This window comes from Macrosteles quadrilineatus, unplaced genomic scaffold (assembly GCF_028750875.1).
Source record: "Macrosteles quadrilineatus isolate MER2022 unplaced genomic scaffold, UCM_ALF_1.0 Scaffold_8__2_contigs__length_117827958, whole genome shotgun sequence".
In the NCBI taxonomy this organism is placed as follows: Eukaryota; Metazoa; Arthropoda; class Insecta; order Hemiptera; family Cicadellidae; genus Macrosteles; species Macrosteles quadrilineatus.
In genome coordinates, this window is record NW_026542601.1 from 105563435 (window position 1) to 105580760 (window position 17326).

The 17326-nt window shown below is 36.2% G+C and overlaps 1 protein-coding gene across 2 annotated transcripts; it reads right to left on the bottom strand.

The window, feature by feature from the left end:
* Window positions 1-590: 590 nt before the first annotated feature.
* Window positions 591-15955, bottom strand: LOC129001075 (uncharacterized). 2 transcript variants are annotated; one of them, XM_054428241.1, is made up of 10 exons: window positions 15774-15955; window positions 14423-14515; window positions 13860-13978; window positions 13271-13385; window positions 6590-6716; window positions 5708-5840; window positions 3217-3367; window positions 2630-2762; window positions 1486-1603; window positions 591-800 (listed from the first exon to the last, which is right to left on the bottom strand). In XM_054428241.1, the coding sequence occupies exons 1-10, from the start codon at window positions 15830-15832 to the stop codon at window positions 706-708; spliced, it is 1143 nt and encodes a 380-aa protein (XP_054284216.1). In that variant the 5' UTR covers window positions 15833-15955; the 3' UTR covers window positions 591-705. The 2 variants fall into 2 exon arrangements, with proteins under 2 accessions (XP_054284216.1, XP_054284215.1); XM_054428240.1 differs by having other exon boundaries at window positions 6590-6722; window positions 15774-15953.
* Between the last annotated feature and the right edge of the window lie 1371 nt (window positions 15956-17326).

Here is a 17326-nt window from a genome sequence, read left to right on the forward strand (position 1 = left end):
TACAATATTGATTATCAATAGAGGGCATTGGCTAAAAAACATCACCTGATGCCCTCTCCATCTACATCATAACACCGTCTCTTTCAGTGGTGTAGTGGAGCAAGAAAGAGTGGGAACAGCAATCCACTCTGCCTTTTTCAAAGAACCTATACACTGATAGGTGACCTGTATTTTTTATACGACATTGACAATGGTGAGCTGGAAAATTACGACTACAGTACTGGTCTCTTTGTCACAGTCAACCTCCAGTAGCCCAAACCAAACACCTGTTTGTGGCCGTGTCATAGAAATATAAACTTTTGTAATTATTATGTCCACCGGAGTCTGATAAAGTTTTAAGTGAAAACCAGGAACACAACAATACTATTAAAAACTCACAACATCATAATGGCTCCTAGATTCTGGTGTAGGTAGACACTGGCATTTTCAAATGCTATGCTTTTTATTGGCTCAGTGAGAGTTTTGGGTTAGATTGTTATTTCGTGATAATATACACAAAATTAATCAAACTGTATTATGTTAAAATGTAGGTAACTAAGATTTTACATGACATTATGTTGGGCCACAGGTTAGAGAAATAACCATTAACATGACAACAAACTTATATATTTAGATAAAGTCTTTCAATGTACAATTTAGAAATAAAGAAAATTTCTGCAAAATAATATACAAACACAATAAACTGTACAAGCATAAAACATAGAACTATTTAAACAGAATATTCACAAAATCTTTTACACCACGCAGAGTCGCAGAAAGTACATCATAATGTCCGTCTGTTATACTATTCTGGCTTTGACCTGAAAAATAAACAGTGTGAATTTGCCATCACTTCAAAATACTGTTCTAAATTCAATATTCATGAGAAAAACACAACAAAATAATTATATGATAGTGGTGGGCATTCTAATTCAGACTGATAGTTGAACCAGGATAAATCTCTCTTCTGTTGTGTTCATTCCTCTAATTTGATTCAGGTAACTTTCTCAATCCAAACAAATTTAAGTATAGACCATCAATCTCTACACTGCAATTGGATCGCACGCTGTAATGCTCAACTAGGTTCGTATTGGTCTGACCAGTCAACCACCAGCCATACACTTAATACAGGACTGCTGTTTTTTCATTGATAAAAAAATGATATACCTTTATTGACTTAATAGATTCAAATGTGGGGTCCACCCTTGTACTTGTCATGAAAGTACAGTGGAACCAATCCCCTAGGCCAACTGTTGGCCGAGACCCAACCCAAAAATATCAGGAACCTCTAATAAAAACATCTTCCATAAAAGGACAAGTTAAAATTAGCTTCATTGTGGATGCATTGTGGATTGCCAAATAATATTAAAAAGGTTTAAATACCTGCTATCAAGCAATCCATTTAATTGCAGTTGCAATTAAATGGACTGCTTGATAGCAGGTATTTAAACCTGTTTAGTAAAATTAGTTTCTTACTTGTCATATAACATACTTTTCTTTACTTACCGGCAAAAGGTGACTCTGGCACGATGAGTTGTTTGGAGGTTCCGTCAGGCCAAGTTTGTGTGATTGTACGCTGTTCAGTACCATCAGCATTACGCACCACCTCTTCCCTTTCCACAACCTTGGCACAAGAAAAATGTTCAAATTTGAAATTTTACTCTACCAAACATAAGAAGATATAATATAATATAAGAACAAATTGTACAAAAAAATTTTGTCGGTTTCAAAATCATATCTCTGTTTTACCTATGCTTTTATCAGAAAAACGTTACTATCCATGGAGTTTTCTGTTGTTTTGTTACTTGATTGTAAGATACAATATTCTGACAAGAATACTTTCTCTACCCTCTACCCAATCAAAAATGTAATTCACACTATTCTACAAGGCCCCAAAGGCAGTGTTGTTACTGACAGCCTGGACTAACCGTGAAATTTATGGCCGAACCTTATAACTTAAATATGAATTGGCTGATTCTAATCCTCAATTTTCCCAAACTTTGGTGGCAGAGTCGTAGATCATAGAATCTTGTTACTTTGGATTGAATGTAGTAGGATCTTCCATGATTTCGCCACAATCATGGAAGATTCTACAATTCCTATAACGTAAATAGTTTGTTCGTATTTACAATGGGCATACTCTGGTTGATCAGGGCTGGACCTAATGTCTGATATCAGGGGACACAGCTGGAGCTCGGTTTTATTTACAAGAGACACCTTTGTTTCCTGGGGATGAAAATATTCTTAAATATGCTGTTCTTATGCTGTTTACATATAATTTTTAGCTGAACTCGAAAGCATAGATTTAATAACGAAGGTATGATAACGATTATCGATTAATTCCTGTGAGCCAGCAATGACTCACACGGCAGGTCAATGGACTGTCCTAACCCCTTGCGTCTGTGTCTGTGAGGCCTGCGTGTGTGTGAGTAGGGCCGATGCCTCGGCCAGCCAAGCTGAGCAACCAGAGTATAAATATCATAGGTATTAAATAGCCTAAAATAGAGAAAGTAATAGTTAGCACGGCAATGTATAAACATAAAGTTTAAGTAATTGAGCCATTTTCTAAGATGAACAGCAGAGAACTAGTTTAAAAAATTAGAAAAAAAACTTGTGTTGTTTGAACAAAGAATCAGAATGAATCACTTACTCCATTTGGGAGGGTTACAATCCTTCTTTTGAAACTCTCAAAACCTGAGTTTATCTTTGGTTGAACAGGCCCTGGTTCTTTGGTGACAAGAGGCAAATTTTTTATGAAACTCTCAATCCCTTCTTTTTCAATGCTAAAAGAATAAACAAGGATTATTATACTAACTCACATAACGATTTTTTTTTAACATACTACCTCTATGGTTAATTTACTTAGTTTGCAATTAAACTACGTAGAAAATTTGTATTTGCTTAAGCCACTTTAAAAGACTTATTGTGTAGACTTATTAATCTATAAATACATGTTAATCTACAGTTACAGCAATTTATCATTGGAATTAAGGAGGGGGGGGGGGAAATCACTCAAAAGACATTGGGTTGGTATTATGAATAAACATTACATCAATATATTAATGTGGGGAATTAGTCACCCCCCCCCCCCCTATTGTTTGTCTTGCACTCTGATTATTGTTAATACTCTTTCCTCCAATCAAGAGTAATTATAACTTTATTTTCTTAAAAGCTCTGATGGATAAATAGATAGATAGATATGGATAGAATGGATTTTACAGAATTCACCAAACTTACATTTGATCAAGATCTGTGTCAATTTTTTTGCTATTAGGGTCCAAGTTTTCGTATCCAGGTTTGAGACATTGATATTTTGGATCTTCAAACTCCGGCGATTCTATCCTCTGGCTTTTTGATCCATAGTTAAAGATATCTGACCAGATTGTGCCTGCAAATTAATAGGACAAAATGAAAAATGTACAGTAGAACCTCTTTAATCCGAACTAATTGGGACGGAGGTAGTTCTGACTATTGAGAAGTTCAGATTACAGAACATATAGGTAGTTGTTTTTACATAACAATAGCTAAAACGTTGCTAAAATGGATCGTAATTGTTATGGTAAAAGTGAAAAATGCTTTATAAAGTAAAATTCAGTGTTTATTTAATACAGTAGTAGTGAATAAACAGTACTTGACACTACAGTAGAAACAATTACAGTGTGTATATCAATAAACAAACACAGTATACAATCAAGAACTACTATACTGTGTATAGAGTACAACAATGAGGCGTTCGGATTAGTGGGGCGTTCAGATTACGGGTGTTCGGATTTAATAGGTTCTACTGTATATAAAACTGAGGACAGTGCTAGGTTGCAAGAAAAGCTAAACATACAACTGATGAACTGACAACTGAACTAGTAGTAAAATAATTATACTAAACTTATGAAATCCAAAAACTTAATCTTTGATTTTTTCAATCATCTGTGATTGTAGATATAGTAGACCCCTTCTTAACCGACGGTAAATGGACGGGACCTAGGTCGGATAGTTCAAAAGGTCGGTTAAAACGGGCAATCTCTAAACACATAACATAATGAAGTGCTGTTCATTTGGAATTGTATAATCAATATTTTGAAGTTGTACTTACATCATTTTTAAAATAACTTTTTAGTATTGATAGAAAAGTCACAAATAAACAAAAAATACGGTTAAATCAAATACTTTCAGTGGAATAAATTATAGTTGTAGGCAAGAGTCAATAAAAGATCTCATTTTAATAAATTTAGTAGGCCTACTGTAATATTAATTTATGCTTTCCAAATCTATCGTAATACTAGCTGAACCCGCGGGCTTTGCCCCGCTTAACTTCATAAGTATTCGCATGGCTCAATCACGTCCTAGTTGAAGTTCGTTCGCTACGCTCACTCACCTTCAGGTTGGAAATCGTTCGCTGCGCTCACTTGTTTTCAGGTTAGCTCGTTCGCTACGCTTACTCGCCTCCAGGTTGATGTTCGTTCGCTACGCTCACTCACCTTTTGGTTGCAAATTAGCTGTTGTCATAAATTTAAAAAAGTCATCCCTTTTATTGTTTATAATACAGTACTTAGATAAAGGTTTTTATGTTTTAATATTTAACATTGGAGAATATAAACGTTGTTAAGTGCACAGGTGTGCTGCGATTGGGGTTTAATACATTTGGACTTATTCAAAAGTAAAATAGTTTTCTGTGCTGCAATCTGTAGAAACACTGTGGCACTATTTCAAATCATGAATAATGCTAATACAGAATGTTGTGATTATTCAAACCTACAAAACAGTTGGTGAAAGTAAACATCTGCTTTTAAATTATATTTATTTGTAAACATAGTAGATCAAAAAGTCTGACATTGGCCCACTTAAAACCCTCTGGGGCAGAGCCCTTTTGACGGATCTGCACCAAACTTTACTCGAACCATCCTTGAAAGATGCTTAATAATGCCTGAAAGTTTCATTACAATCTGTCGAGCGGTTTCGGAGTCCATAACATATATACATACACACACACATACACAGTTCCTCTTTTATAGATATAGATAGTACAGAACATTTGGTCAAAATTAAAGATACACAAGCAAGAAGCAACCATTTTATTACGAGACAGGATGCTTATTTATAGCCTATCACTGGAGGCTTGAGTCACAAAAACTATCTTGACTTTGGAGTCGTTAAACTCCCCTCCTGCCATCCCTACAAGTTGCGTTGTTTGTTTACTCTAGCGATAAGATAATCAGTTATAAAAATTGCAACGCACTTTACAATTTTATAAATTTGGCGCACATATAACAAATCAGATATGCTAGATCTACGAACAATGATAACAGTTTGGCAATATAGAATATTTCTTTGGATGTATACAAAATAGCTTAATCTTAGTCGAACATCCTGTGGAGATAAGCGTATGGTTCCCATCGCCGAGCGTGGGAGCAGAAAGGCCGAGATTCATAGAAGGCGGCGGTTAAAACAAACTGCTTTCAAACATAGGTCGGTTAAAACAAACTGTAATATTTTACGATCAAGGGTGGATATTTTGATTATCGTTTAATGCGAGGTCGGTTAAGAGGGGTCTACAGTAATTGTAAACACTCAATAAAAAGAAATCTATAAAGTTACTGTGGGAACTATTCAATGAAATAATTTTCACACATAAACGTTCTAAGAAGCAGAGCCCTAACTGAGATCTGAATGTGAATAGGCCTAAGTAATTCTGGTGCGTTAAGCTATGGTTCATGTAAAAGACCATTCATACCTGGAACATTTGGTTCGACTAGAGCACTGAACTGCTGAACTGCTGGATTGCCACTTCCATCCACTTTGGAGTGAGATTCTATCCTCTCCTCCGAACCATCTGGGTTGCGAATTATTTCTTCCGTCTTCACAGTCTATGAAATAGAAAATCTTAGTTGCCATCTTATATAGCAACTATTTTATAATTGATTCAATAGTGCTTACCTTTTTTAATACTTATAGTGACCAAAGGTGTGGAATAGAAAAGTGTTAAACATCTTATTCACCAAAATTCAGAACTGAAAAAATCTGCTTCCAAAACAAGAGCAAACAGCCTGAGGGTAAACTCCTGTTCCTGCAACTTACCATTTAAGTGGCAAATTTTTAAAACATTTTTCTTCCTTTTTTACCCTCAAAACATTAAATTTTGCAATTTCATCCATATTTTTTAGCTTTTGAATTCTATGTCTAAAGGCTTGGTGTTTTGAAGCATTGTTGTATGCTTGATGGTTAAACATATGGAGACATTTCCAAAATACAGTAAATATAAAATCTCCATGTTATTCTCATGGAGGATAAATATACTGTTGCAGTTTGCTTGTTCATGGATATATTTTGATCAAATTTGAAAAATTAATTCATTAATACTGCTTCAGTTAGTAAATTTATATTAAGTCTATACCTCAAATATATAGCAGCAAAACTAATTAGTTGTTAAACTTAATGTTAGCCTATTTGAATGGGGAATAGATATGGCATGTTAAACAAAACCACTGAGTAAAAATTCACTTAGTCTGCAGGTTTGCTGCATAGGGAGTATTATTTAAAATTGTAAATGCCCGTAAAAGTTCCTGATCCAGATTTCTAATGATTATTATATCATTAAGAAGGTCAACATACTTACTCCATCAGGCAAAGTAACCGTCCGAGAAAACATTTGGAAGGAGGAAATAACCTGCGATTGATTAGTACCTCGGTCCTGATCAGGTTTTGGGGCAAACTTGTCAAGCCATGATGTGATGGGCCCAGATCTGAAACTAACAAGTGACATATCAACACTTATACTACATCCAATATGAAACAACATCGAGAATACAATATAACATACTGGATTTGATATATTCCAGGTGAAATTTATGCAACAAACTGAGTCCACCAACAATTGTACTGGACTATGGTAATTACAAAACATCAGATGTACAATATTTTTGATGACTCAGCTTGTTTAAAGCTTATGATGAAATTAATACTCATTTTCATAGCCCCAGGATTGTGTTTTATGACAAATAATGCAGACTGACGATGGCGGAGTTATATAAATAACCGCCGAAACATATGTAGCACGTTTTCATACTTCATGTCAAGGATTGTCTGTACTCTGATAAGGTACGTTTTGACATTATTATATCGTCTTATGATGAAAGCTATAAAGAGGATCTTAGGCCTACTTTTTTCACTCATCCTCCATTCATATTTGGATGATTATACCAGTTGCGTTGCCGTTTTGATTAGTAAAAATAATAATGGTTTCTTTATCGATCAAGTTTCTTGAAACAGGATTGCTATCTCCTTTTACAAATTAGGGAAGAATCAAGAATCAAGATCTTTATTGTCATTGACCTTTTACAAGGAATAGACATAGTCAACAATAGAAATAAAAACTAAAGCTATAAAATACAGTGGGTTCTAAATTAAAAATTAATATCAACATCAGAAACTAAGTACTCTGGTATACAGTAATATGGATTTTGGATGAGTCACTCAAACATTTTAGACTTAAACCTATTTAGAAGGAACCTGTTTTGCTCCCAGAATGAAGTATGAATGGAAACACAACTAACTTTCCTAGAAGAGAGATTCAGGTAGTTGAAAGTACAAAGAAAGTTAACAACACAATAAACTTGATATTTCCCCCTACAAGGGGCTTTGTCAGAAGAGAAGTAGAATGGTAGTACATTTCTATAGTACATTCTTCTCCTTTGTTCAGGCTACCATGATATGAACTTTCTTTGTGTTTTCAACCACCTGAAATTCTTTTCTTAGGTACCGGTAAGTTAATTGCAGGGATGTGTCAAATCCGAATCTCGAATCCACCGAATCCCAAGAAAAGATTTGGATTCCTGGTTCAATTAACAAGATTTGAAAATTTAAAAAACAATTTTTTTTTTAATAGAATTAGGCCTATAAGACATAGGCCTATATTTTGACATTACTTTTACAATACCGTACACTGTGACATTGACTTCAACCATAGAGGTTATTGTCGTTGTGGTGGTTATAAGTGTTAAATGGTTCCTATTCCATTCTTGATTTTCGAATCACCAAGCCCATTGGTAATTACTATTAGGACTCACGATTCAAAGATTCGAGATTCAATTTTTTTAGGATTTGGATTCGAGATTCGAAATACCTAGATTCGACCATTACTAAGGTAAACAGCCCAAACTCCGAACGGTTAGAGGAGGTTAGGTCATTCTATTGTATTTTTATCCTATTTGGTTATATCCAGGCTTGATTAATTGTTTTACAAGGATTTATTATGAACTAATATTAAATTTTATGTCACAAACAACAAGTATCTCCTTGCAAATATTGTAAAATAACGTAATACAAGTGCCGAACGTTTTAACCATGAATAGCCCAATACCGAACGGCGTACGTCCCAAATCCGAACGCTGGTTTCCCAAATCCGAACGAGTCTGGTCTCCACTCTAAACACTGGATTCTTTAAATTGAACCACTTTGAATTTAAGTTTTAAATGCCGTTGATATAAAAAGTAACATACCTGATGACGACATGAGCAGAAAGCGACGAAATAACTCGCAGTAGTATCAAACTACTAACTACTACGGCCACGGCACGGCCACCAAGATTATGTGTTTTTGCCCAGTCGATTTAACAAAATATACTATAACAACGCACAGTCCAAGGGAAAAAGCAAAGTATTAAGCTCATTTTAGTGGAATGCAAGTTACTGGTTTGCGTGACAGTTTTTATTGCAACATTAAATACAGCAAACTTGAATTTAAAAAAACACTTATTTACAAATTAAATTATACACAATGTGCAAAAATGTCTACTGACGAGAACGAAACATAAAAACATTAAACTTTTTCTTAGAATGCAAAGAAATCTCGTCCCTCCACAGCGGGTGAAATTTAAAATTATTTCCAAATTAAAATCAACAAACTTAAAATAAAAAATACACTTATATACAAACTATACACTATGTACAAAAATTACGGGAACGAAACTTTAAAGAACATTTAACTTTTCCTTTGAATTCAAAGAAATCACGACCCTCCACAGCGGGTGAAATTTAAAATTATTTCCAAATTAAAATCAACAAACTTAAAATAAAAATACACTTATATACAAATTATACACTATGTACAAAAATTACGGGAACGAAACTTTAAAGAACATTTAACTTTTCCTTTGAATTCAAAGAAATCACGACCCTCCACAGCAGGTGAAATTTAAAATTATTTCCAAATTAAAATCAACAAACTTAAAATAAAAATACACTTATATACAAATTATACACTATGTCTCAGTAGAAAAAGTTATGACATAAGTTTCGTTCCCGTCAGTACAATTTACAATTTACGTCAGTACGAGAACGAAACTTATGTCATAACTTTTTCTTTGAATGTAAAGAAACCACGTCTCTCCACAGTGGGTGCACTTAAAATTTGGACTATGTCTGTTAATGGCACGTCATTGTCGAAGTCTTCTTCTTCAGGCCATATAAATTTGTTTCCTCTTCTGCTAAGATATTTGATTCCGGCTTTGTCGTTTTTGATTGATTTTATTTGGCCAGGATAATATTCTTGTTTCCCTTCCACATCATAAGGGACGACGACCCAGCTGTTGACCATAAGATTTTCAAGGTCCTTGGGGGCTACAACAACGGGAATTTCTTCGTCCTGGGAGTCACTATCGCTGTCATCGGGTGCTGTTGTCGGCCGTTTATTGTTATTTCCTTCTTGTTTGATCGTTCTCTTTACTTCACGTATCATTCGCCGCCGTTCCTTTTCTTCTTCCTTTTCCCTCTTCTTGGCTTCTCTTGCCTCCATGTACTGTCGGTAGGTTTCTCCCGTAATCGCAGCTGGTGTTGGGTCTCTTTTCTCGACTTTTTTCTTGATGGATGTCGGGGAGGGATACTGCAGGCACCTTTTAAAAGGTGATGGCATACTATTGGATGTGCAGCATTTTGATGGAGTGGTGTAAGCTGGTAGGGGCATTCCTGAAATCAAAAAGAAAAAACATAACACTTCAAATAAGCATCTTAATGTAAAAAAAATACTATGAGTTGATAATAGAAAGATATGAATGTTTAACTTAATTACCTCGTTGCGTTGGTCTAAAGTATGTCTAATGAATAAATCCTCTAAGTTACCTGCAGAGCTCGTAGTTTCTGTTTGGCTGCATGATGGCTGGTTGATCTCAGATGGGAGATCACGTAGCCATTCAGGATCAGGCTGCTCAGGAACATTGTTTTCAGGCATGCTCTCCAATATATCCGTGACAGACACCTGCAACAATAGGCATGTTTAACCATAATAACTTGGATAATAAAAAATATTTCACTATAATGAACACAGGTGGTTGATATGAATTTCTAACAGTGGTATTTAAGGGTTGCTGTTAAGATGCAACCACCAACCATTGCCTTGCATGTTGGTGATGAAGTGCTGCCCCGACAACGTGCCACCACGACAACCCCCAAATCGGATAAATGTGTGGTGTCAGGCTGTCGTGATGGTACGTTGTTGGGGTGGTACCTTTATGTGCTCACCGTTTTCAACCGTGTAGGATATCTTAACTTTACTTAATTTGTTTTAAGTTGCAGCACAAATGTTAAAATGAGTCTTGCATTTTTTACTTATTTTTACTGTGTAATGTAACTTAATCAAACTATTAAACGGGACCTACCTCGATTGATATGCCTTGGTCTGCGTTGGTAAATCCTAGGCTGTCAATGATGTTCTGCAGACCCTGTTCGTCCACGGAAGAGTTGCCGTCTGCAATTATCCGGCCCTCGACGATTCCGGACTGGTCACTTCCGTCTTCATGAAGGTCGATTGGAAAGTCCAGCACGTCGTCCACAATTTCTTCTTCAGCAGGTGTTAGGGCTGGTGGCCGTTTAGGATCCGGAGTTGAAGTAGTCGAAGGGTCAAATGGAGGTTCGTTTTCCTTCTCCGACGCTGATATTTCACATTTTAGGGTGGCAAGCTCATTTTTGATGGAATTCCATACTTGGAATAGTGACTGGTCTTCTACTTCAATTTCTCCGCGGGCAAACTTCTGGACTTTCTCAAGTCCCATCTTAACCTCGAAATAGCTCAGATGAGCTCGGATTTCTTCGGCCTTTCTTTTAAGGTTATTTGTCTTAGCAGGTGTATTAGTTTTTTTGAGGATGAGGTTGTAGTGAACTTTTTCCGGGTCAAGGGTATCCAGACCAGTGGCCTTAAACCCATTCACTACAACCTTCGCATCCAAACTGTCCAAAACTGTTTTCAGAAGAGGTGAAAACTCTTCTCGCTTCATCCTCCTTCCATCATGTTTGAACCGCCAGTCATTAACACAGGTCTTCCACTGTGTTTTTAGTGGCCGAGACACGGCTACATCAAGGGGCTGTAGGAGATGCGTGGAATTTGGATAAAGGGCTATTACCTCTATGTCATTCTGCGAACAGTATGTTGAGAGATGGAAGCTCATGTGTGAGGTGTGCCCATCGATGAACAAAACAATTGGAAAATCTATGTTTTTCGATTGAAGCCAAGGATGGAAAATGTTCGCAATGTACTCGTAGAATGTTTCTCGAGTCATCCACCCATTTTCCGATTTGCCTAGTCCCCAATCGGCAGGGAAAGTTCTGACAATGGCAGGGGGCACTCTTTCGTATTTAAAAACTACCATTGGTGGGGCCATCTCTCCTGCGGCATTGGCATTTACCAGCACTGTCAAACACTCCTTTTCATCGTTGCCAGTTTGCTGGTAAACCGCCTTTTCACCTTTTCTGGCGAGGACTGTTTTTCCTTTAGGGCATAGAAAAAACGCCGTTTCGTCGGCGTTGAAAATTCGACGAGGATCAAGGAAGATGTTGATTAGTCCTTTAGACTCTAGGTAGCTTTTGACCTCGCCGAACCATGCCCGGATGTCTCCCTCTGTGACATTGGCACGAGATGATGTTAATGCCTGAGAGACTTTTTGCGATCTCGGGATGGCGGCCAAGGAATAAGTTGAACCACTTGTCACCAGGGACATTGTTTTTGAACGGCGTTGGTCTGTTCAGGTCTTTGATGAGCCGGGCAACACTTTCAACGAGCTGGTCTTTCGTGACTGGAAATCCAGCTTTGGCCACGTCCAATGCCCACTGTACAATGTGGCGTTCTTCTTCATCAGATAAAACAGCTGGACGGCCGATCGGGGCGTTCTCCTTGTATTTTCCTTTCAGCTTGTCATACAAAGTAGTCTTTGGGACTTCATACGCTCTCGCTGCCGCGGATATGGAGTACCCCTCATTCTTGACGGCATCCAAAGCCTTTTCAACGTCTTCTTGCGTGTATCTTTGTTTGGATATCAGTCGGCTTGGAGGAGGCATCTTCCTGCGAACCACAAAATTTGTATAGATACAAGTAGCCTACACATAAAAAAACATTAAATAATACTTTACTTTAAATAAATTGTTTAATGAGGTACTGCTACTGAGTATATTAATAAACAAAACCTAAAATAATGCACAAATAATGTTGTCTAACTTAACTGGAACTTAGGCGATGTCAAAATTGTTATATTGGAATTCATTCTTTAAAAACGGTCAATTGTAAGCAAATGTTGGACAATTACAAAGTTTTTTTCTATCCTTGAAATATGTTGCAAGCTTTAGAATAAATTATTTTCACTAAAATACAATATTTGGTTAAAATTACAACTTATTTCAATCATTAAGTGAGCCGTTCGGAATTGGGAATTACCAGACACCTAAGTCCCGAACGATCGTTCGGATTTGGGCAAACCAAGCTTTTGGCTTGCCTAATTCCAAACGGCTTATAATTAATAATTAAATCAATACTTCTATAATGTATTGGCACTTAAAAATAGTTTTAATGCATCCTGAATAGTTTAAAACAAAGAAATATGTAAATGGTTTAGTTTAAGTAATGAAAAAACCTTATCTCACTTACCTTACGTCTTAGACGAAATTGCAGCGTCACTCCCGCCAAACTTCGAAACTCGTAACGGTCAACTAATCCACAGCCTTCTGAATCTACGCTTCAAATGTTTCAAAACGGAGTGAAGTTGATTTTTATAGATCGAAAAACGCTGAATACGGTGGCAATCGTAGTTTAAACCGTAGTGGACTGAAATTCTTAATATTTCGTTTTGAATAAATTTCGTTCGGATTTGGGCAGTCGTTCGGCGTTTGGGCAGTTTACCTTAGTTAGTGTGTATCGTTTCCTTCTTCCTTGATGTATTCCCAAGCCAAGTTGTGCTTTTTCCTCCAAAAACCAAATTTCCACAAAGAGGATTTCGGAAGCTAAGTTAAGCTAAGTTAACAAAAAATTAAGTCCTTACTTGTTATTCTCCCCCACATCACTTTGGGGCATCCTTCTTACTCCTGGCTTGAGGTACTGATCTCTCGGGTCTTGTTTTTCAGTGATCGCAGGAACTTCAGGACCTTCAAACGTTCCTAAAACATTCATAGGGGTATTTATATTTTTATGGCAAAGTGCAAAATAATAAAAAAAACATTAGTTCATTAACATTCTTTAAATATGCATATAGAAATTGTGGAATGGATAGTAGACTATTGGCTATTGGTTGGCTTGACTTCTGCAGACCAAGTCTCACTCAATCTGGAAACAAGTGAAGGTAAGTTTTTTTGTCCTAGTACGCTAGGCACGCGCCCGGACTCGTTTTTCACATTACGTCAGGCTAAACCTAGGGGTTGCGGCAGTGAAAGATAGGCCTAAAATGAATGAAAAATTCAACATTGGCATCACTGCAGAATATCACTCAAAGTAGGAAAATCAAGGTTCGGACAATTTTCTTACAGACAACCTTGCTTTATATACAAAAGACTTGTTAAAAGCTAGCATAATAATGCAGACTTCTTCTCATTCTGATTTGTTTAGCAAAGTAGATAAGATAGAAGTGAACATACCAAATCCAGGTAACCCATTATGGGCCATGAAAGACTGCATCATTTCGTTAATTTGCTGTTGTAACTGGTGGTGCATTTCAAATGGATCCATCATAGGTTCAAATGTTGGGAAAAATTGCCTAAAACATTAAATGTTATTTCAATATGACATAGTTAAGCATTATTTTGTTAAGGTAAGAAAAACTAGCGTAAACAGCGTCATTAGGGCAAAGAATATGGTACGTTTACAATCATACTTAACCCTCGATGGGCACACTGATTTATAGAGGTAAAAATCACCACACACAGCACAGGTTACTTCCACGTTTGGTAGAGTTAAACAAAACTTAATTTAATGTTGGACCTTTTGATAATAATTCTATCTACCAAATAAAGAATTGAACTTAAGAGCTTTTTTAGAGATAGAAAACATCTGGATGTATAAAAATAATAATTCAAGAGCACTGCCTCTGCACACTTATAAAAATTGAAACCAAACTGCTAAAATAATCTAGGTTAATTATTGTTACCTATATACATACAGCTGTAACTGGATAGAATAAATAAATAGTATGAGGTCATACCTTAAAATATCATCATCTTCAGGCGCCATAGGTGGTGTTTTGGGATTATTCTGACCAAAGTTACCGGTACTGTTCTTTCCAACATCAGGTGGTCTGCAGAAATCAGCATGGAATGAGAACTTCATAATTATATTGTTTAGAAAGTGAAAAAGAATTAAAATAACTAAGCACCTGAAGTTGTATAAACTACCTACCAACAAAACATATTCATTTATATTTAAATTAAAGTAGGTGATTCAGATTATAAGGTAACTTAGGTAGTATTTCTAAAGTTCGGAATTTTTTTTTTAAGTTGGTAGAATGTAATTATGTCAACCTGAATGTTGTTAAAACTAGCAATGTTATGACAAATGTCATGAAAGCTTGCAATTTTGCCATGTATCTCGCCGAAGTTAAGTTAGTGATATCGTTGAAGAATCTAAAAATAGGCTTTACCTTCATCAATCCAGCTCAAATTCCAGCTGAAGATTCTTAACGATATTTTTGCGAACCTCAGCAAGGCTGGTTTATTATATTACTATCGATGTCGCTGTGACCGTTGGTTGTGTTAGGGATGTTGCAACAAATCGAAAAACAAAACACAAAGGTAAGGATAAGTTACCTCTGAAAACTATGGCAAATTCAGCTCTTACGAATGCCGACAAAATTTTCATGTTGTGTGAAGAATCTGGCAATTATACTTACCACTAACTTCGACGAAGTTAAACTTAGTATATCCTAATAAGACCAGAGTATATCCTAATAAGACCAGAGTATATCCTAATAAGACCAGAGTATATCCTAATAAGACCAGGATTTGTTGGCAAAGTTTAATTAATACTTAGGCCTAATTCTCCGTGAACAAAAGATAAACTTTCAATTAAAATGTTGCAGCAACATTGCCATCATCAGATTGTAAACAAAAGACAAAAACCATTTATATAACTTAGTCTTACGATGGATTTTAAATATGCTAGGTAATTTTAATGATAATTGTCACTTGCTTAAGATATTTGGCTTCAATCGCTGTTATTTATGGTAGGCCTAGGCCTATTATAGCCAGATGTATAGTAAGTTAAGTTACATCAAGTAAGTTAGATAAGTTTAAGGTCTAAATTGTTCATCCATATACTTGTATGAATCTGCCACTATAACTTAACTCACCAATAAAGTGCATATAATAGCTTGTGTGGAGGTGTCATAACAAAAATGCACATTAGGTATAAAACTAATCGGTTCGTAGCTGTATCTGTATGACTCCTTGATCAGACACTGACAGTAGGCCTAGACCAAAGCCTTAAAATTAGGAGGATTGGGACTAAGCCTAGGCCTAATCAGGCTACATGTTAAGACCTTTAATTTATTAACATACCTTCCATATCCATCATGATGGTTCCCTAAAATACTATGAATCCAATCAGAAAGAGGCATATTTACAAAAAATTACTAGACAATTCAAACCTTCTTGGCAGATTACGATTGATCACACAAAAATTACAAATAATTGCATCATCTGTGGTGACTGGTGATGTGATAGTGATACTGATGTGATGGTTTGGTTTTGCAATTGCAATTTGCAAAGCAGACAACAAAACAGAACAACTAGAACAACAAAGTCCACAAAGCAAAGACAACAAACAAACGCACGAAAAAAATGAATACTAGCAGTAAGCATACTAGCACGAATACTAGAACAGAAACGGATGGATCTTAAACATAAACAAATGACGTCACTGGCTGGCCTGAAAGTAAACATGATTGTATCATAGATAAAACCATAAAACCATAGACTAACCAACTATGTTTTATCTATGATAAAACATACTCCCTTATCCATGAATCCCAAAGTACCCATGCACTTTTGAGAAAACTACAAGTCACACCCCCATATACTTCGAATGTGCGTCATAACGAGAAGCCTTGCGCAAAACCATCCATAATTTCACAAATTGCCCTTTAAGGTCGTAATTCCTTTCTAAAGGGAACTTTCCATATACCTAATGTTAAAAATACCGCAGCTTTTCCATCCTTATGGAACAGCTGAAGTAAATTGTATTGTTGGTTCTGTCCGGTTTTCTGTAGATGTCGTGTTTTGTTTACAATTTGTTTCTTGTCATTTCAGTGATTTAAAACCTCGTTTAGCCAAATAAAACTATCTAATAATAAACAATAATAACTCGTCCACTAGCTATATAACCAACAGTGAGACACAAATAATGAGAAACTAACCCTAAAATAATAGAAACAAATTGCAAACAAAACACGACATCTACAGAAAACCAGACAGAACTAACAATAAAATTGGCTTCATCTGTTCCATAAGGATGGGAAATCTACTAAGGGACTATTCCATAACCTACTACCATAAAACATACTCTACCATCTACTACTGTAGAATTGACAGGTGTATAGGTAGTCAATACATGCATACATCCTCCTCTTCTCCGTACCGGTACCGGTAGTCTTGAAGACCAGGGAATTGTCAATTCTTGAGGTTGGGTGTGCTACTAGTCCCTGCTCAGGCTTCCACAGTAACTGCGGCGGGCTCCCTTTCGCAGGTTATTCTTAATGCATTTGAAGACAAACAAAATGTGTCAACCTCTTTTGATTGTGTGCCACATGATACTTGTCAAAATGCTTTCAATGTATGGGGTTGGAGCCTGTGTGCTCAAAATGTTTGAGTCCTACCATTGTCTATTGGCCTGGTCGATCGGATAAGCATGGAGTCCCCCGGGGCTCAGTCGCTTTTGGGCCTTTCTTATTCATTGTTGATTGTTGCCATGAATGACTTGTGGATGGCGTCTCAAATGATATATTCATGTACGCGGATGATACTACTATTTTTGCTAGACGTATTGATCATATGACAAAAAATTCTGTTAGCACATTGTTAAATGAAACGTCTCAATGGTTTGATAGAAATAA

Coding starts and splice junctions, on each gene's coding strand:
- LOC129001075 (XM_054428240.1), bottom strand. CDS start 15,832: ATGCCTCTTTCTGATTGGATTCATAGTATTTTAGGGAACCATCATGAT. Junction 5,841..6,589: donor CGGTTACTTTGCCTGATGGA/GTAAGTATGTTG, acceptor TCTATTTCATAG/ACTGTGAAGACGGAAGAAAT. Junction 2,763..3,216: donor GACACAGATCTTGATCAAAT/GTAAGTTTGGTG, acceptor TTATTCTTTTAG/CATTGAAAAAGAAGGGATTG.